We start from the raw sequence: 22,749 nt of genomic DNA, 5'->3' as shown, positions 1-22,749 counted from the left end.
TACACCTAACACTACAATTAAATTAATTACCAAAATTAAATACAATTATTTACAATTAAATAAAATTATCTAAACAACACCCCTCACCACACCCACAATTCAGTTTAACGAATAGCCAAGCAGTGGGGTGATAAAGAAAGGAGTAGAAAGCATCAACAAAGGAAATTTGGAAATAATTGTGCTTTATACAAAAAATCATAACCACCATAAAAAGGGTGGGCCTCATGGACTCTTGCCAATATGAAATTAATTTATCAGGTAAGATCTTACATAAATTATGTTTTCTTTCATGTAATTGGCAAGAGTCCATGAGCTAGTGACGTATGGGATAGCAATACCCAAGATGTGGATCTCCACTCAAGAGTCACTAGAGATGGAGGGAATAAAATAAAAACAGCCATAATCTGCTGAAAAAAATTAATCCACAACCCAAAAATATAAGTTTATTTCATTTGAAAGAAAAAAACTGCCTGAAGAACTTTTCTACCAAAAACTGCTTCCGAAGAAGCAAATACATCAAAACGGTAGAATTTAGTAAATGTATGCAAAGAGGACCAACTTGCCGCTTTGCAAATCTCATCAACTGAAGCTTCATTCTTAAAAGCCCACGAAGTGGAGACTGATCTAGTAGAATGAGCTGTAATTCTCTGAGGCGGGGCCTAACCCGACTCCAAATAAGCTTGATGAATCAAAGGTCTCAACCAAGAAGCCAAGGAAATAGCAGAAGCCTTCTGACCTTTCCTAGGACCAGAAAATAAAACAAATAGACTGGAAGTCTTCCTGAAATCTTTAGTAGCTTACACATAATATTTGAAAGCTCTTACCACATCCAAAGAATGTAAGGAACTTTCCAAACAATTCTTAGGATTAGGACACAAGGAAGAGACAAAAATTTCTTTACAAATGTTGTTAGAATTCACAACCTAGATAAAAATTAAAAAGAGGTCTGCAAAACTGCCTTATCCTGATGAAAAAATCAGAAAAGGAGAATCACAAGAAAGAGCAGATAACTCAGAAACTCTTCTAGCAGAAGAGATGGCCAAAAGGAACAACACTTTCCAAGAAAGTAGTTTAATGTCCAAAAAATGCATAGGTTCAAATGGAAGAACCTGTAAAGTCGTCAGAACCAAAATAAGACTCCAAGGAGGAGAAATTGATTAAATAACAGGTTTAATAAGAACTAAAACCTGTACAAAACAGTGTATATCAGGAAGTATAGCAATCTTTCTGTGAAAAACAGAAAGAGCGCAAATTTGTCCTTTCAAGGAACTTGCAGACAAACCCTTATCCAAACCGTCCTGAATAAACTAAAATTCTAGGAATTCTAAAAGAATGCCAAGAGATTTTATGAGAAGAACACCATGAAATGTAAGTCTTCCAAACTCTATAATAAATCTTTCTAGAAACAGATTTACGAGCTTGTAACATAGTATGAATCACTGAGTCAGAGAAACCTCTATGACTTAGTACTAAGCGTTTAATTTCCATACCTTCAAATTTAATGATTTGAGATCCTGATGGAAAAAAACGGACCTTGAGATAGTAGGTCTGGCCGAACGGAAGTGGCCAAGGCGGGCAACTGGACATCCAAACCAGATCCGCATACCAAAACCTGTATGGCCATGCTGGAGCCACCAGCAACACAAATGATTGTTCCATGATGATTTTAGAGATCACTCTTGGAAGGAGAACTAGAGGCAGGAAAATGTAAGCAGGATGATAACACCAAAGAAGTGTCACTGCTTCCGCCTGAACATCCCTGAACCTGGACAGGTATCTGGGAAGTTTCTTGTTTAGATGAGAGGCCATGAGATCTATCTCTGGAAGACCCCACAAATGAACAATCTGAGAAAACACATCTGGATGGAGAGACCACTCCCCTGGATGTAAAAGTCTGGTGGCTGAGAAAATTCACCTCCCAATTGTCTACACCTGGGATATGCACCGCAGAGATCAGACAAGAGCTGGATTCCGCCCAAACAAGTATCCGAGATACTTCTTCATAGCTTGGAGACTGTGAGTCCCACCCTGATGATTGACATATACCACTGTTGTGATATTGTCTGTCTGAAAACAAATGAATGGTTCTCTCTTTAGCAGAGGCCAAGACTGAAGAGCTCTGGGAATTGCACGGAGTTCTAAAATATTTATTGGTAATCTCGCCTCTTGAGATTTCCAAACCCCTTGTGCTGTCAGAGATCTCCAAATAGCTCCCCAACCTGAAAGACTCGCATCTGTTGTGATCACAGTCCAGGTTGGCCAAACAAAAGAGGCCCCTTGAACTAAACGATGGTGATCTAACCACCAAGTCAGAGAGTGTCGTACATTGATTCAGCATACAAAGCTGTAGAGGTCTCATGCGAAAACGAGCAAAGGGGATCGCGTCCGATGCTGCAGTCATGAGACCTAACTTCCATGCATATAGCCACTGAAGGGAATGACTGAGACTGAAGGTGCCGGCATGCTGCAACCAATTTAAAATGTCTCTTGTCTGTTAGAGACAGAGTCATGGACACTGAATCTATCTAGAAACATAAAAAGGTGACCCTTGTCTGAGGAATCAAGAAACTTTTGGTAAATTGATCCTCCAACCATGTTTCCAAAGAAACAACACTAGTTGATTGGTGTGAGATTCTGCAGTACACAAAGACTGAGCTAGTACCAAGATATCGTCCAAATAAGGAAACACCGCAATACCCTGTTCTCTGATTACAGAGAGTAGGGCACCCAGAACCTTTGAAAAGATTCTTGGAGCTGTTGCTAGACCAAATGGAAGAGCAACAAATTGGTAATGCTTGTTTAGAAAAGAGAATCTCAAAAACTGATAATGTTCTGGGTGAATCGTAATATGAAGGTATGCATCCTGCAAGTCTATTGTGGACATATAATGTCCTTGCGGAACAAAAGGCAGAATGGTCCTTATAGTCACCATCTTGAAAGTTGGTACTCTTACATAACGATTCAAAAATTTTCAGATCCAGAACTGGTCTGAATACATTTTCCTTCTTTGGAACAATGAATAGATTTGAATAAAACCCCAAACCTTGTTCCTAAGGAGGAACTGGCATGATTACCCCTGAAGACTCCAGGTCTGAAACACACTTCAGGAAAGCCTGAGCTTTTACTGGATTTACTGGGATACGTGAGAGAAAAAATCTTCTCACTCTGAATCCTATTCGATACCCTTGAGAGACAATGCTCTGAATCCATTGATTTTGGACAGATTTTATCCAAATATCCTAGAAAAACCTTAATCTGCCCCTTACCAGCTGAGCTGGAATGAGGGCCGCATCTTCATGCAGACTTAGGGGCTGACTTTGGTTTCCTAAATGGCTTGGATTTATTCCAATTTGAGGAAGGCTTCCAAATGGAAGCAGACTCCTTGGGGGGAGGATTGAGTTTTTGTTCCTTATTCTGACGAAAGGAACGAAAAAGGTTAGAAGCCTTAGATTTACCCTTAGGTTTTTAATCCTGAGGAAGAAAAACTCCCTTCTCCCAGTGACAGTTGAAATAATAGAATCCAACTGAGAACCAAATAAATTATTACCTTGGAAAGAAAGAGATAGTAATCTAGATTTAGATGTCATATCAGCATTCCAAGATTTAAGCCACAAAGCTCTTCTAGCTAAAAAAGCTAAAGACATGGATCTAACATCAATTTTGATAATATCAAAAATTGCATCACAAATAAAATGATTAGCATATTGCAATAGGCGAATAATGCTAGATAAGTCAGAATCCAATTCCTGTTGCGCTAAATTCTCCAACTAGAAGGTTGATGCAGCCGCAACATCAGCCAAAGAAATTGCAGGTCTAAGAAGATGACCTGAATATAAAAGGGCCTTAAAGGAAGTACTATCTTCCATAGGAATAGTGGTACGTTTAGCAAGAATAGAAATAGCCCCCATTAACTTGGGGATTTTTTCCCAAAACTCTATAGATTTTGCTGGTGAAGGATACAATTTTTTAAACCTTGAAGAAGGAATAAAATAAGTACCTGGCTTATTCCATTCCTTAGAAATCATATCAGAAATAGCCTCAGGAATAGGAAAAAAACCCTGGAGAAACCACAGGAGGTTTAAAAACAGCATTTAAACGTTTATTAGACTGAACGTCAATAGGACTGGTTACCTCAATATCCAATAATAATTAACACTTCTTTTAATAAAGAACACATATACTCTATTTTAAATAAATAAGTAGATTTTTCAGTGTCAATGTCTGAGGAAGGATCTTCTGTATCAGATAGATCCTCATCAGAAGAAGATAAATTATGTTGTTGGAGATTTGAAATTTCACCAACTAAATGAGAAGTTTAAAAAGACCTTTTACATTTATTAGAAGGTGGAAATGCAGACAAAGCCTTCAAAATAGAATCAGAAACAAATTCTTTAAAATTTACAGGTATATCATGCACATTTAGAAGTTGAAGGAACTACAACAAGCAATGTACTATTACTGATGGATACACTAACTGCATGTAAAAGTTTATCATGACAACTATTACAAATGACATTCGGTGAAATAATTTTAACAATTTTACAACCAATGTACTTAGCTTTGGTAGGACCGATGTCAGGCAGCAATGTTCCAGCAGAAACTTCTGAGGCAGGATCAGACATCTTGCAAAATGTAAGAGAAAAAGCAACATATAAAGCAAAAACATAATTTATGTAAGAACTTACCTGATAAATTCATTTCTTTCATATTAGCAAGAGTCCATGAGCTAGTGACGTATGGGATATACATTCCTACCAGGAGGGGCAAAGTTTCCCAAACCTCAAAATGCCTATAAATACACCCCTCACCACACCCACAAATAAGTTTAACGAATAGCCAAGAAGTGGGGTGATAAGAAAAAAGTGTGAAAGCATAAAAAATAAGGAATTGGAATAATTGTGCTTTATACAAAAAAATCATAACCACCACAAAAAAGGGTGGGCCTCATGGACTCTTGCTAATATGAAAGAAATGAATTTATCAGGTAAGTTCTTACATAAATTATGTTTTCTTTCATGTAATTAGCAAGAGTCCATGAGCTAGTGACGTATGGGATAATGACTACCCAAGATGTCGATCTTTCCACGCAAGAGTCACTAGAGAGGGAGGGATAAAATAAAGACAGCCAATTCCGCTGAAAAATAATCCACACCCAAAATAAAGATTAAATGAAAAAAACTGAAATTATAAGCAGAAAATTCAAACTGAAACAGCTGCCTGAAGTACTTTTCTACCAAAAACAGCTTCAGAAGAAGAAAACACATCAAAATGGTAGAATTTAGTAAAAGTATGCAAAGAAGACCAAGTTGCTGCTTTGCAAATCTGATCAACCGAAGCATCATTCCTAAACGCCCAGGAAGTAGAAACTGACCTAGTAGAATGAGCTGTAATCCTTTGAGGCGGAGTTTTACCCGACTCGACATAAGCATGATGAATTAAAGATTTCAACCAAGATGCCAAAGAAATGGCAGAGGCCTTCTGACCTTTCCTAGAACCAGAAAAGATAACAAATAGACTAGAAGTCTTTCGGAAATTCTTAGTAGCTTCAACATAATATTTCAAAGCTCTAACTACATCCAAAGAATGCAATGATCTCTCCTTAGAATTCTTAGGATTAGGACACAATGAAGTAACCACAATTTCTCTACTAATGTTGTTAGAATTCACAACCTTAGGTAAAAATTTAAAAGAAGTTCGCAACACCGCCTTATCCTGGTGAAAAATCAGAAAAGGAGACTCACAAGAAAGAGCAGATAATTCAGAAACTCGTCTGGCAGAAGAGATGGCCAAAAGGAACAAAACTTTCCAAGAAAGTAATTTGATGTCCAATGAATGCATAGGTTCAAACGGAGGAGCTTGAAGAGCCCCCAGAACCAAATTCAAACTCCAAGGAGGAGAAATTGACTTAATGACAGGTTTTATACGAACCAAAGCTTGTACAAAACAATGAATATCAGGAAGATTAGCAATCTTTCTGTGAAAAAGAACAGAAAGAGCAGAGATTTGTCCTTTCAAGGAACTTGCAGACAAACCTTTATCCAAACCATCCTGAAGAAACTGTAAAATTCTCGGAATTCTAAAAGAATGCCAGGAAAAATGATGAGAAAGACACCAAGAAATATAAGTCTTCCAGACTCTATAATATATCTCCCTAGATACAGATTTACGAGCCTGTAACATAGTATTAATCACAGAGTCAGAGAAACCTCTTTGACTAAGAATCAAGCGTTCAATCTCCATACCTTTAAATTTAAGGATTTGAGATCCTGATGGAAAAAAGGACCTTGCGACAAAAGGTCTGGTCTTAATGGAAGAGTCCACGGTTGGCAAGAGGCCATCCGGACAAGATCCGCATACCAAAACCTGTGAGGCCATGCTGGAGCTACCAGCAGAACAAACGAGCATTCCTTCAGAATCTTGGATATTACTCTTGGAAGAAGAACTAGAGGCGGAAAGATATAGGCAGGATGATACTTCCAAGGAAGTGATAATGCATCCACTGCTTCCGCTTGAGGATCCCTGGATCTGGACAGATACCTGGGAAGTTTCTTGTTTAGATGAGAGGCCATCAGATCTATTTCTGGAAGTCCCCACATTTGAACAATCTGAAGAAAAACCTCTGGGTGAAGAGACCATTCGCCCGGATGAAACGTTTGGCGGCTGAGATAATCCGCTTCCCAATTGTCTATACCTGGGATATGAACCGCAGAAACTAGACAGGAGCTGGATTCCGCCCATACCAGAATTTGAGATACTTCCTTCATAGCCAGAGGACTGTGAGTCCCTCCTTGATGATTGATGTATGCCACAGCTGTGACATTGTCTGTCTGAAAACAAATGAACGATTCTCTCTTTAGAAGAGGCCATGACTGAAGAGCTCTGAAAATTGCACGGAGTTCCAAAATATTGATCGGTAATCTCACCTCCTGAGATTCCCAAACCCCTTGTGCTGTCAGAGACCCCCAAACAGCTCCCCAACCTGTCAGACTTGCATCTGTTGAAATTACAGTCCAGGTCGGAAGAACAAAAGAAGCCCCCTGAACTAAACGATGGTGATCTGTCCACCACATCAGAGAGTGTCGTACAATCGGTGTTAAAGATATTAATTGAGATATCTTTGTGTAATCCCTGCACCACTGGTTCAGCATACAGAGCTGAAGAGGTCGCATGTGAAAACGAGCAAAGGGGATCGCGTCCGATGCTGCAGTCATAAGACCTAGAATTTCCATGCATAAAGCTACCGAAGGGAATGATCGTGACTGAAGGTTTCGACAAGCTGATATCAATTTTAGACGTCTCTTGTCCGTTAGTGACAGAGTCATGGACACTGAATCTATCTGGAAACCTAAAAAGGTTACCCTTGTCTGAGGAATCAATTAACTTTTTGGTAAATTGATCCTCCAACCATGATCTTGAAGAAACAATACAAGTCAATTCGTATGAGATTCTGCTAAATGTGAAGACTGAGCAAGTACCAAGATATCGTCCAAATAAGGAAATACCACAATACCCTGTTCTCTGATTACAGACAGAAGGGCACCGAGAACCTTTGTAAAAATTCTTGGAGCTGTAGCTAGGCCAAACGGTAGAGCCACAAACTGGTAATGCTTGTCTAGGAAAGAGAATCTCAGAAACTGAAAGTGATCTGGATGAATCGGAATATGCAGATATGCATCCTGTAAATCTATTGTGGACATATAATGCTCTTGCTGAACAAAAGGCAGGATAGTCCTTATAGTTACCATCTTGAATGTTGGTATCCTTACATAACGATTCAATATTTTTAGATCCAGAACTGGTCTGAAGGAATTCTCCTTCTTTGGTACAATGAAGAGATTTGAATAAAACCCCAGTCCCTGTTCCAGAACTGGAACTGGCATAATTACTCCAGCCAACTCTAGATCTGAAACACATTTCAGAAATGCTTGAGCCTTCGTTGGGTTTACTGGGACACGGGAAAGAAAAAAATCTCTTTGCAGGAGGCCTTATCTTGAAGCCAATTCTGTACCCTTCTGAAACAATGTTCTGAATCCAAAGATTGTGAACGGAATTGATCCAAATTTCTTTGAAAAAACGTAATCTGCCCCCTACCAGCTGAGCTGGAATGAGGGCCGCACCTTCATGTGGACTTGGGAGCTGGTTTTGGTTTTCTAAAAGGCTTGGATTTATTCCAGACTGGAGATGGTTTCCAAACTGATACCGCTCCTGAGGATGAAGTATCAGGCTTTTGTTCCTTGTTGTGACGAAAGGAACGAAAACGATTATTAGACCTAAATTTACCTTTAGATTTTTTATCCTGTGGTAAAAAAGTTCCTTTCCCTCCAGTAACAGTTGAGATAATAGAATCCAACTGAGAACCAAATAATTGATTACCCTGGAAAGAAAGCAGAGTAGACTTAGAAGACATATCAGCATTCCAAGTTTTAAGTCATAAAGCTCTTCTAGCTAAGATAGCTAGAGACATATACCTGACATCAACTCTAATGATATCAAAGATGGCATCACAAATAAAATTATTAGCATGTTGAAGAAGAATAATAATGCTATGAGAATTATGATCTGTTACTTGTTGCGCTAAAGCTTCTAACCAAAAAGTTGAAGCTGCAGCAACATCCGCTAAAGATATAGCAGGTCTAAGAAGATTACCTGAACACAAGTAAGCTTTTCTTAGAAAGGATTCAATTTTCCTATCTAAAGGATCCTTAAAGGAAGTACCATCTGCCGTAGGAATAGTAGTACGCTTAGCAAGAGTAGAGACAGCCCCATCAACCTTAGGGATTTTGTCCCAAAATTCTAATCTGTCAGATGGCACAGGATATAATTGCTTAAAACGTTTAGAAGGAGTAAAAGAATTACCCAAATTATTCCATTCCCTGGAAATTACTTCAGAAATAGCACCAGGGACAGGAAATACTTCTAGAATAACTACAGGAGATTTAAAAACCTTATCTAAACGTTTAGATTTAGTATCAAGAGGACTAGAATCCTCAATTTCTAATGCAATTAGGACTTCTTTAAGTAAAGAACGAATAAATTCCATTTTAAATAAATATGAAGATTTATCAGCATCAACCTCTGAGACAGAATCCTCTGAATCAGAAGAACCAATATCAGTATCAGAATGATGATGTTCATTTAAAAATTCATCTGAAAAATGAGAAGTTTTAAAAGACTTTATACGTTTACTAGAAGGAGGAATAACAGATATAGCGTTCTTAATGGATTTAGGAACAAAATCTCTTATGTTATCAGGAACACTCTGAATATTAGATGTTGACGGAACAGCAACAGGTAATGTAACAGTACTAAAGGAAATATTATCTGCATTAACAAGTTTGTCATGACAAACAGTACAAACAACAGCTGGAGGAACAGATACCAAAAGTTTACAGCAGATACACTTAGCTTTGGTAGCTCCAGCACCCGGCAGCGATTTTCCTGAAGTATCTTCTGACTCAGCTTCAACGTGGGACATCTTGCAATATGTAATAGAAAAAACAACATATAAAGCAAAATTGATCAAATTCCTTAAATGACAGTTTCAGGAATGGGAAAAAAATGCCAGTGACTAAGCTTCTAGCAACCAGAAGCAAAAAATAATGAGACTTAAATAATGTGGAGACAATAGTGACGCCCATATTTTTTAGCGCCAAAAAAGACGCCCACATTATTTGGCGCCTAAATGCTTTTGGCGCCAAAAAATGACGCCACATCCGGAACGCCGACACTTTTGGCGCAAAAGAACGTCAAAAATGACGCAACTTCCGGCGACACGTATGACGCCGGAAACAGAAAATAATTTTTGCGCCAAAAAAGTCCGCGCCAAGAATGACGCAATAAAATGAAGCATTTTCAGCCCCCGCGAGCCTAACAGCCCACAGGGAAAGTCAAAATTGATAAGATAAGAAAAAAATGAATTATTCATATGCATTATCCCAAATGAAACTGACTGTGTGAAATAAGGAATGTTGAACATCCTGAGTCAAGGCAAATAAATGTTTGAATACATATATTTAGAACTTTATATAAAGTGCCCAACCATAGCTTAGAGTGTCACAGAAAATAAGACTTACTTACCCCAGGACACTCATCTCATGTAGTAGAAAGCCAAACCAGTACTGAAACGAGAATCAGTAGAGGAAATGGTATATATAAGAGTATATCGTCGATCTGAAAAGGGAGGTAAGAGATGAATCTCTACGACCGATAACAGAGAACCTATGAAATAGACCCCGTAGAAGGAGATCACTGCATTCAAATAGGCAATACTCTCCTCACATCCCTCTGACATTCACTGCACGCTGAGAGGAAAACCGGGCTCCAACCTGCTGCGGAGCGCATATCAACGTAGAATCTAGCACAAACTTACTTCACCACCTCCATAGGAGGCAAAGTTTGTAAAACTGATTTGTGGGTGTGGTGAGGGGTGTATTTATAGGCATTTTGAGGTTTGGGAAACTTTGCCCCTCCTGGTAGGAATGTATATCCCATACGTCACTAGCTCATGGACTCTTGCTAATTACATGAAAGAAATTATCTATTTCCTTATATGACAGTTTCAGGAATGGGGAAAAAAATGCAAATAGCATAGACTTCTGATAAAGAAAAAAATCAAGAGGCAAACATCAATGGGGTATTGAAATAATGAAAAAATAACTGGAAATGACACACTCGCGTCACTAGTGACGCAACAGTGAGAAAGGTCTCTGCGTCAAGTATGACGCAGGAAATGACGAAGTTGCGCCATAGACGTATCTTTCCGCGCCAAAAATATTTTCGCGCCAAGGATGAAGCAATAAAGTTTAGCATTTGACGCACCCGGGGGCCTAATGCTGCCCGCAATTTGCAACAAGTAGTCAATTGAAAAAAGACTAAACCCCAGGTAAGAAAATTTTTTCTTTAAAAGATGTTTATATTACCCAAATATGAAACTGACAGTCTGCAGAAGGAAATACATGAACCTGACTCATGGCAAATATAAGTACAATACATATATTTAGAACTTTATATAAATGCATAAAGTGCCAAACCATAGCTGAGGTGTCTTAAGTAATAAAAAACATACTTACCAAAAGACACCCATCCACATATAGCAGTTAGCCAAACCAGTACAGTAACAGTTATCAGTAGAGTTAATGGTAAATTGAGAGTATATCGTCGATCTGAAAAGGGAGGTAGGAGATGAATCTCTACGACTGATAACAGAGAACCCATGAAACAAACTTACTTCACCACCTCCATAGGAGGCAAAGTTTGTAAAAACTGAATTTTGGGTGTGGTGAGGGGTGTATTTATAGGCATTTTGAGGTTTGGGAAACTTTGCCCCTCCTGGTAGGATTGTATATCCCATATGTCACTAGCTCATGGACTCTTGCCAATTACATGAAAGAAAATTACAATTCCCCCCCCATCATTAAAACCCACCACCCACACAACCAACCCTACTCTAAAACCCACCCAATACCCCCTTAAAAAAACCTAACACTAACCCCTTGAAGATCAGCTTACCAGGAGATGTCTTCACCCAAACGGGCAGAAGTGGTCCTCCAGACGGGCAGAAGTCTTCATCCAGACGGCATCTTCTATCTTCATCCATCCGACGTGGAGCGGGTCCATCTTCAAGACATCCAACGCGGGGCATCCTCTTCTTTCCACGGCCGACGACTGAATGAAGGTTCCTTTAAATGACGTCATCCAAGATGGCGTCCCTTCAATTCCGATTGGCTGATAGAATTCTATCAGCCAATCAGAATTAAGGTAGAAAAAATCCTATTGGCTGATGGAATCAGCCAATAGGATTGAAGTTCAATCCTATTGGCTGATCCAATCAGCCAATAGTATTGAGCTTGCATTCTATTGGCTGTTCCAATCAGCCAATAGAATGCCAGTTCAATCCTATTCAAACCCACCACCCACACAACCAACCCTACTCTAAAACCCACCCAATACCCCCTTAAAAAAACCTAACACTAACCCCTTGAAGATCAGCTTACCAGGAGATGTCTTCACCCAAACGGGCAGAAGTGGTCCTCCAGATGGGCAGAAGTCTTCATCCAGACGGCATCTTCTATCTTCATCCATCCGACGTGGAGCGGGTCCATCTTCAAGACATCCAACGCGGGGCATCCTCTTCTTTCCACGGCCGACGACTGAATGAAGGTTCCTTTAAATGACGTCATCCAAGATGGCGTCCCTTCAATTCCGATTGGCTGATAGAATTCTATCAGCCAATCGGAATTAAGGTAGAAAAAATCCTATTGGCTGATGGAATCAGCCAATAGGATTGAAGTTCAATCCTATTGGCTGATCCAATCAGCCAATAGTATTGAGCTTGCATTCTATTGGCTGTTCCAATCAGCCAATAGAATGCCAGTTCAATCCTATTGGCTGATTGCATCAGCCAATAGGATTTTTTATACCTTAATTCCGATTGGCTGATAGAATTCTATCAGCCAATCGGAATTGAAGGGACGACATTTTGGATTAGCTGACTCTTAAATAACTCCACAGGAGTGAGCACAATATTATCTATATTGCACACGTGAACTAGTGCTGTCTAGCTGTGAAGAACTGTCAAAATGAACTGAGATAAGAGGCAGTTCAACGGCTTAGAAATTAGCATATAAGACTACCTAGGTTTAGCTTTCCACAAAGAATACCAAGAGAACAAAGCAAATGTGATGATAAAAGTAAATTGGAAAGTTGTTTAAAATTGCATTCCCTATCTGAGTCATGAAAGTTTAATTTTGACTTTAATGGTACTCACCATATACTGTGGTATGTTGAACAGCATGGCCCGGTACAGACATTCACTGGGCGTCTCCTCCACATCCTCCTCTCCCTGCAATAATAACAGCCCTATTAGCATCATATTAAATGTAGAAGTTCTACAGCATTGAGCAGCTAAGAAAAAGCAGAGAAGAAAGAAATACAGTGCAGCAATGAAGACGGCGGCAAAGGACGTGCAGAAAAGTGCACAAGCTGAGCAGGACAAGACAACAAAGCACAAAACACAACGCAGAGCCCCAGAAAACAAGAAATAGTAATAAAAAGTATGTGTCCTTCCTTACTAGTGACATTGGACATTTCTGCAGCTCTTCTTCCTTCTTGATCTGTAGATCAGCTATTGAGATATATTTGTGCTGCAGAAATAAAGTACGAGAGAGCCCTTTGTTACAGTAAATTCTGCTTGCAGATATGCACCAGGTACCTACATCTCATATTTGTCCTCCATTGCCATAGAGCAGGCTATTGAGTCTTTACATAGATTAATAGCAAACATGTTCCCTCGTCTTCTGTACAAACATTTATATGTCTCAGAGCTGTAGCTTGTCACTCACTAACACTAAACAGCACAAGATTTAACCCTTGTGCTCTCGCTTTTTCTTATACGTCTCCAGTTTGTTTATTTACAAAGTTTACTTTTGGAAAACAGGAAAAAAGCTTTACCTGCTTCAATGTCTTCACACTCTCGTGGATAGGACGCGGTAATCCTACCAAGGTATCGGTGTCACTAAATGTAGGGAACATTGGTTCATTTAAGAAGAAAAATTACAAAAAATCAAACAAAAAATAAATAAATCTGTTTTTCAATAACCAAACTCCAACCACCACTTGCTGGGGTCAATCCGGACCTGTTACTGGAGCAGACACAGCTAGCCACTGTCATTTTGTTAGCAAAATATCAATTGATTTGCACTTCCTTATCTTACCTCTGTTAAAGGGACATGAAAACAAAATTTATGCTTACCTGAAATTATTTTCTTTTCTGGCATGGAGAGTCCACAAACCCATTTTATTACCAGTGGGGGCAAAATACCCAAAGAATACCCAAGCAAAGCTTTAAATATATCTTCCACTTCCCACAACCCCCAGTCATTCAGCCAAGGGAATACAGAAAGAGAAGGGTATAGAGGTGCCTGCAGTTTAGAAAAATTAATAAATAAAAAATCATAAGCCGACTTGCATTCAGAAAAGGGCGGATCGTGGACTCTCCATGCCACAAATGTATTCTAATTACTAGTGGGAACAAATACCCAAGCTAGAGGACACAGAATGGAAAGGGAGAGAGAAACAAGACAGGTGTACCTAAACTGAGGGCAACACCGCTTGAAGAACCTTTCTATCAAAGGAAGCCTCAGCTGAGGCAAAAACATAGAATTTGTAAAATTTAGAAAAAGTATGTAACGAGGACCAAGGGGGCGCCTTGCAAATTTGCTCTACAGAAGCCTTGTTTTTTAAAAGCCCAGGAACAAACAGCCTTAGTTGAATGAGCCGTGATCCTCTCAGGTTGTTGACCAGCTGTCTCATAAGCCATCCGAATGACACTCCTCAACCAAAAAGAAATGATAGTGGACGTGGCCTTCTGTCCCTTAAGTTTGCCAGCAAATACTACATAAAAGGCAGAAGATTGACGAAATTCCTTAGTAGCTTGGAGATAGAATTTTAGAGCACGAACCACATCCAGGTTATTCTTTATGAGAAAAAGGATTAGGACAGAATGAAGGAACAACTATTTCCTGATTGATATTGCGGTCCGAAACCACCTTAGGAAGAAATCCCAATTTGGTACGAAGGACCGCCTTATCTGTATGGAAAATAAGATAAGGGGATCACACTGTAGAGCCAAAAGCTCTGAGACTCTACGAGTAGAAGAAATAGCTAGTAAAAACAAAACATTCCAAGACAACAACTTAATATCAACAGAGTGCATAGGCTCAAATGGAGCCTGCTGCAGAACCCGAAGAACAAAATTAAGACTCCACGGAGGAGAAACAAGTTTAAACACAGGTCGGATTCTAATCAGGGCCTGAACAAAAGATTGAACATCTGGAAATTGGGCCAAATGTTTATGTAATAGAAAAGAAAGGGCAGAAATCTGACCCTTCAGGGAACTACTGTAACTGACAAGCCCTTCTTCAGACCCTCCTGGAGAAAGGAATGAATTCGGGGAACTCTCACCTTACGCCAAGAGAAACCCAGAGGTTTGCACCAGTAAATGCATGTGCGCCAAACCTTATGGTAAATCCTGCGAGTTACCGGCTTACGAGCCTGGATCAAGGTGTCAATAACCTTTTCAAAAAAACCTTGTCTAGACAAAACTAGACGTTCAAGCTCCACGCAGTCAGCTTCAGAGAATTTAGATTTGGATGAAGAAAAGGACCCTGAAGTATGACGTCCCTCCTCAGCGGTAATTTCCACAGTTGAGAGGACGACATCTTCACCAGGTCCGCAAACCAAATTCTCTGAGGCCAAGCTGGAGCAATTAGAATCACCGAAGCCTGCTCCTGTTTAATACGGGCTATCTCCTTGATCCTCCCTGATGGTTGATATAAGCCACCGAAGTGATGTTGTGTGATTTAAATCTGATAAATCGGACTGAACTCAATTGGGGCCAAGCTATCAGAGCATTGAAGTTTGCTCTTAACTCTAAGATATTTATTGGAAGGATAGAATCAGTCTGAGACCAGATTCCCTGAGCTCTTAAGGAACCCCAAACTGCTCCCCAGCCAGAAGGCCGACACCCGTAGTCACAATCTCCCAGGATGGTCTCAAGAAGCATGTGCCTTGGGACAGATGGTCCTCTCGACAGGTTGTCTAGAACTATCCTCTAAGAAAGGTCAAGAGTGGTCTTTCCGTTCCATTGTCTGAGCATGCATAACTGTAGAGGTCTCAGATGGAATCGAGCAAAAAGGAATAATGTCCATGGAAGCAACCATAACATTGGAAACTATATCTGCTGACCAAGACTTTAGCCACAAGGCTCTTCAAGCTAGAATGGAAAGACTAGAAGTCTTTGCACTCAGACGTACTACCTGCATAATGGTGTCACAAATTAAGTTATTAGCCAGTTTTAAAGCCTTGATCCTGTCTTGGATCTTTTCCACAGTAGTCTCCTCCAAAATTAGTTCAGTTAAGGAGCCGCACCAATATGAGGCCACGCCCACGACCATGCTGGCAACTGGCTGCCATAGCAGACCTTGGTGAAGAAAATATTTTTCTTAAGTAGCCTTCCAGCTTTCTGTCCATAAGGCACTTGAAAGAGGTACTATCCTCTAGAGGAATCGTCGTTCTTTTAGCTATTGTGGATATAACCCCATGCTCCTTAGGAACAGTAAGCCAAAGTTCCCGCACAGAGTCTGTAACAGGATACATTTTCTTAAAACCAGGAAATGGGGTAAAGGGAACATCCGGTTTATCCCATTCCTGAGAAATAATGTCCGACATACAATCGGGAACAAGAAATACTTCTACTGATCTAGGCTTAACATCAAAAACTCTATTCAGTTTGACTTTAGGAGTCTCAGCAACTGTAGATTCCGTATCCTCCAAAGTAGCCAAAACCTCCTTAAGTAGTAAGCGGAGATGCTCAAGCTTAAATCTAAAACTAACCTCTTTCTTAGTAAAAACAGAATCTTTATTTTTAGACTGAAGCATATTTTTAACACAAGGAACAAAATAGCACAGGAGGTATCACCTGTGCCTCAAAACAATACAAACACCTTTCAAAAGTAATAGAGATATCATTATCCCTTTCCATAATGAAAATACCACTCTTATGTTTTTTACTTTGTCAAATTTAATACAAGTCAGATATAACAGAAAACATTACAAAAGCTAAGGTGGCACCCTCTATACTCCGTCGTTGCTGGAGTAAACTCACAAGCTCCTGAACAAACTAAGGAGTTTAAAGTGAAGATAAAGTTACCTTGATGTCGATCTAGAATATAATTATTTCTTTGAAATCAGAATGACTTTCATTCACCACTTTTTTTTTAATTTGACTGTAATTAAAGTTATTGCCGTTTTAAATCACTTTCTTAAGGTCTGCAAATTCAACCCGTTATTTTTATTTCATTTTCTGTCTTGGTCACGTTTTTTTTTTCTTTATTAGCCAATTGAAAATCTAGCTGTTAGGTGGCTGTCACTCCACATCATCCACTTCCTAGATGATCTGCGCATGTGCTGTAATTTTTTTTGTTTATGTCCGAATCCATGCTCACATTTCGTAAGCGTATTTGTATTATGCGCGCTTGAGAGAGGATTTGCCAATTAGCACATGCACAGTAGGTAGTGAAATCATCAATTTGCGCAGGTGCAGTAAAATGGATCCTCGTGAATGCACTTTTGTGAGACGTAGAAAGCGTGTGGGACCGCTCTTTACGTCACAGACCGGAAAAACATAATTTATGTAAGAACTTACCTGATAAATTCATTTCTTTCATATTAGCAAGAGTCCATGAGCTAGTGACGTATGGGATATACATTCCTGCCAGGAGGGGCAAAGTTTCCCAAACCTCAAAATGCCTATAAATACACCCCTCACCACACCCACAAATCAGTTTAACGAATAGCCAAGAAGTGGGGTGATAAGAAAAAAGTGCGAAAGCATAAAAAATAAGGAATTGGAATAATTGTGCTTTATACAAAAAAATCATAACCACCACAAAAAAAGGGCGGGACTCATGGACTCTTGCTAATATGAAAGAAATGAATTTATCAGGTAAGTTCTTACATAAATTAGGTTTTCTTTCATGTAATTAGCAAGAGTCCATGAGCTAGTGAAGTATGGGATAATGACTACCCAAGATGTGGATCTTCCACGCAAGAGTCACTAGAGAGGGAGGGATAAAATAAACACAGCCAATTCCGCTTAAAATAATACACACCCAAAATAAAGTTTAAATCTTATAATGAAAAAAACTGAAATTATAAGCAGAAGAATCAAACTGAAACAGCTGCCTGAAGTACTTTTCTACCAAAAACTGCTTCAGAAGAAGAAAACACATCAAAATGGTAGAATTTAGTAAAAGTATGCAAAGAAGACCAAGTTGCTGCTTTGCAAATCTGATCAACCGAAGCATCATTCCTAAACGCCCAGGAAGTAGAAACTGACCTAGTAGAATGAGCTGTAATCCTTTGAGGCGGAGTTTTACCCGACTCGACATAAGCATGATGAATTAAAGATTTCAACCAAGATGCCAAAGAAATGGCAGAGGCCTTCTGACCTTTCCTAGAACCAGAAAAGATAACAAAAAGACTAGAAGTCTTTCGGAAATTCTTAGTAGCTTCAACATAATATTTAAAAGCTCTAACTACATCCAAAGAATGCAATGATCTCTCCTTAGAATTCTTAGGATTAGGACATAATGAAGGAACCACAATTTCTCTACTAATGTTGTTAGAATTCACAACCTTAGGTAAAAATTTAAAAGGAGTTCGCAACACCGCCTTATCCTGATGAAAAATCAGAAAAGGAGACTCACAAGAAAGAGCAGATAATTCAGAAACTCTTCTAGCAGAAGAGATGGCCAAAAGAAACAAAACTTTCCAAGAAAGTAATTTAATGTCCAATGAATGCATAGGTTCAAACGGAGGAGCTTGAAGAGCCCCCAGAACCAAATTCAAACTCCAAGGAGGAGAAATTGACTTAATGACAGGTTTTATACGAACCAAAGCTTGTACAAAACAATGAATATCAGGAAGATTAGCAATCTTTCTGTGAAAAAGAACAGAAAGAGCAGAGATTTGTCCTTTCAAGGAACTTGCAGACAAACCTTTATCCAAACCATCCTGAAGAAACTGTAAAATTCTCGGAATTCTAAAAGAATGCCAGGAAAAATTATGAGAAAGACACCAAGAAATGTAAGTCTTCCAGACTCTATAATATATCTTCCTAGATACAGATTTACGAGCCTGTAACATAGTATTAATCACAGAGTCAGAGAAACCTCTTTGACTAAGAATCAAGCGTTCAATCTCCACACCTTTAAATTTAAGGATTTGAGATCCTGATGGAAAAAAGGACCTTGCGACAGAAGGTCTGGTCTTAACGGAAGAGTCCACGGTTGGCAAGAGGCCATCCGGACAAGATCCGCATACCAAAACCTGTGAGGCCATGCTGGAGCCACCAGCAGAACAAATGAGCATTCCTTCAGAATCTTGGAGATTACTCTTGGAAGAAGAACTAGAAGCGGAAAGATATAGGCAGGATGATACTTCCAAGGAAGTGACAATGCATCCACTGCTTCCGCTTGAGGATCCCTGGATCTGGACAGATACCTGGGAAGTTTCTTGTTTAGTTGAGAAGCCATCAGATCTATTTCTGGAAGACCCCACATTTGAACAATCTGAAGAAATACCTCTGGGTGAAGAGACCATTCGCCCGGATGTAACGTTTGGCGACTGAGATAATCCGCTTCCCAATTGTCTATACCTGGGATATGAACCACAGAAACTAGACAGGAGCTGGATTCCACCCATACCAGTATTCGAGATACTTCTTTCATAGCCAGAGGACTGTGAGTCCCTCCTTGATGATTGATGTATGCCACAGTTGTGACATTGTCTGTCTGAAAACAAATGAATGATTCTCTCTTTAGAAGAGGCCATGACTGAAGAGCTCTGAAAATTGCACGGAGTTCCAAAATATTGATTGGTAATCTCACCTCCTGAGATTCCCAAACCCCTTGTGCTGTCAGAGACCCCCAAACAGCTCCCCAACCTGTCAGACTTGCATCTGTTGAAATTACAGTCCAGGTCGGAAGCACAAAAGAAGCCCCCTGAACTAAACGATGGTGATCTGTCCACTACGTCAGAGAGTGTCGTACAATCGGTTTTAAAGATATTAATTGAGATATCTTTGTGTAATCCCTGCACCACTGGTTCAGCATACAGAGCTGAAGAGGTCGCATGTGAAAACGAGCAAAGGGGATCGCGTCCGATGCAGCAGTCATAAGACCTAGAATTTCCATGCATAAGGCTACCGAAGGGAATGATTGTGATTGAAGGTTTCGACAAGCTGACATCAATTTTAGACGTCTCTTGTCTGTCAGAGACAGAGTCATGGACGCTGAATCTATCTGGAAACCTAAAAAGGTTACCCTTGTCTGAGGAATCAATTAACTTTTCGGCAAATTGATCCTCCAACCATGATCTTGAAGAAACAACACAAGTCGATTCGTATGAGATTCTGCTAAATGTGAAGACTGAGCAAGTACCAAGATATCGTCCAAATAAGGAAATACCACAATACCCTGTTCTCTGATTACAGACAGAAGGGCACCGAGAACCTTTGTAAAAATTCTTGGAGCTGTTGCTAGGCCAAACGGCAAAGCCACAAACTGGTAATGCTTGTCTAGGAAAGAGAATCTCAGAAACTGATAGTGATCTGGATGAATCGGAATATGCAGATATGCATCCTGTAAATCTATTGTGGACATATAATGCCCTTGCTGAACAAAAGGCAGGATAGTCCTTATAGTTACCATTTTGAATGTTGGTATCCTTACATAACGATTCAATATTTTTAGATCCAGAACTGGTCTGAAGGAATTCTCCTTCTTTGGTACAATGAAGAGATTTGAATAAAACCCCATCCCCTGTTCCAGAACTGGAACTGGCATAATTACTCCAGCCAACTCTAGATCTGAAACACATTTCAGAAATGCTTGAGCCTTTGCTGGATTTACTGGGACACGGGAAAGAAAAAATCTCTTTGCAGGAGGCCTTATCTTGAAGCCAATTCTGTACCCTTCTGAAACAATGTTTTGAATCCAAAGATTGTGAATTGAATTGATCCAAATTTCTTTGAAAAATCGTAATCTGCCCCCTACCAGCTGAGCTGGAATGAGGGCCGCCCCTTCATGTGGACTTGGGAGCTGGCTTTTGTTTTCTAAAAGGCTTGGATTTATTCCAGACTGGAGATGGTTTCCAAACTGATACCGCTCCTGTGAATGAAGGATCCGGCTTTTGTTCCTTATTGTGACGAAAGGAACGAAAACGATTATTAGACCTAAATTTACCTTTAGATTTTTTATCCTGTGGTAAAAAAGTTCCTTTCCCTCCAGTAACAGTTGAGATAATAGAATCCAACTGAGAACCAAATAATTTATTACCCTGGAAAGAAAGGGAAAGCAAAGTTGACTTAGAAGACATATCAGCATTCCAAGTTTTAAGCCATAAAGCTCTTCTAGCTAAAATAGCTAGAGACATATACCTGACATCAACTCTCATGATATCAAAGATGGCATCACAAATAAAGTTATTAGCATGTTGAAGAAGATTAACAATGCTATGAGAATTATGATCTGTTACTTGTTGCGCTAAAGCTTCTAACCAAAAAGTTGAAGCTGCAGCAACATCCGCTAAAGATATAGCAGGTCTAAGAAGATTACCTGAACATAAGTAAGCTTTTCTTAGAAAGGATTCAATATTCCTATCTAAAGGATCCTTAAAGGAAGTACTATCTGCCGTAGGAATAGTAGTACGTTTAGCAAGAGTAGAGACAGCCCCATCAACTTTAGGGATTTTGTCCCAAAATTCTAATCTGTCAGATGGCACAGGATATAATTGCTTAAAACGTTTAGGAGTAAATGAATTACCCAAATTATTCCATTCCCTGGAGATTACTTCAGAAATAGCATCAGGGACAGGAAAAACTTCTGGAATAACTACAGGAGATTTAAAAACCTTATTTAAACGTTTAGATTTAGTATCAAGAGGACCAGAATCCTCTATTTCTAATGCAATTAAGACTTCTTTAAGTAAAGAACGAATAAAATCCATTTTGAATAAATATGAAGATTTATCAGCATCAACCTCTGAGACAGAATCCTCTGAACCAGAGGAACCATTATCAAAATCAGAATGATGATGTTCATTTAAAAATTCATCTGAAAAAAGAGAAGTTTTAAAAGACCTTTTACATTTACTAGAAGGAGGAATAACAGACATAGCCTTCTTAATGGATTTAGAAACAAAATCTCTTATGTTAACAGGAACACTCTGAGTATTAGATGTTGATGGAACAGCAACAGGTAATGTAACATTACTAAAGGAAATATTATCTGCATTAACAAGTTTGTCATGACATTCATTACAAACAACAGCTGGAGGAATAGATACCACAAGTTTACAACAGATACACTTAACTTTGGTAGATCCAGCACCAGGCAGCGTTTTTCCAGAAGTATCTTCTGACTCAATCTGGGACATCTTGCAATATGTAATAGAAAAAACAACATATAAAGCAAAATTGATCAAATTCCTTAAATGACAGTTTCAGGAATGGGAAAAAATGCCAGTGAACAAGCTTCTAGCAACCAGAAGCAATAAATAATGAGACTTAAATAATGTGGAGACAATAGTGACGCCCATATTTTTTAGCGCCAAAAAAGACGCCCACATTATTTGGCGCCTAAATGCTTTTGGCGCCAAAAATGATGCCGCATCCGGAACGCTGACACTGTTGGCGCAAAAAAACATCAAAAATGACGCAACTTCCGGCGACACGTATGACGCCGGAAACAGAATTTTTTTTTTGCCAAGAATGACGCAATAAAATGAAGCATTTTCAGCCCCCGCGAGCCTAACAGCCCACAGGGAAAAAAAGTCAAATTTTAAGGTAAGAAAAAAATTGATTTATTCATATGCATTATCCCAAATATGAAACTGACTGTCTGAAATAAGGAACGTTGAACATCCTGAATCAAGGCAAAACATAATTTATGCTTACCTGATAAATTCCTTTCTTCTGTTGTGTGATCAGTCCACGGGTCATCATTACTTCTGGGATATAACTCCTCCCCAACAGGAAATGCAAGAGGATTCACCCAGCAGAGCTGCATATAGCTCCTCCCCTCTACGTCAGTCCCAGTCATTCGACCAAGAATCAACGAGAAAGGAGTAACCAAGGGTGAAGTGGTGACTGGAGTATAATTTAAAAGATATTTACCTGCCTTAAAACAG

At 39.3% G+C, this 22,749-nt stretch overlaps 1 protein-coding gene across 1 annotated transcript in view; it reads right to left on the bottom strand.

Moving 5' to 3' along the window:
• The window catches only part of STRIP2 (striatin interacting protein 2), a 165,819-nt gene that overhangs the window by 72,234 nt on the left and 70,836 nt on the right, over positions 1-22,749 (bottom strand). The window contains exons 7-9 of the mRNA XM_053716370.1: positions 13,450-13,513; positions 13,071-13,142; positions 12,767-12,841 (exon numbers count right to left, since the gene is read on the bottom strand). Coding sequence (XP_053572345.1) covers positions 12,767-12,841; positions 13,071-13,142; positions 13,450-13,513 — 211 coding nt within the window. The remainder of the gene's footprint in view (positions 1-12,766; positions 12,842-13,070; positions 13,143-13,449; positions 13,514-22,749) is intronic.

Source organism: Bombina bombina, chromosome 6 (assembly GCF_027579735.1).
Source record: "Bombina bombina isolate aBomBom1 chromosome 6, aBomBom1.pri, whole genome shotgun sequence".
NCBI lineage: Eukaryota > Metazoa > Chordata > Amphibia > Anura > Bombinatoridae > Bombina > Bombina bombina.
This window is presented reverse-complemented; position numbering and strand designations above follow the sequence as displayed.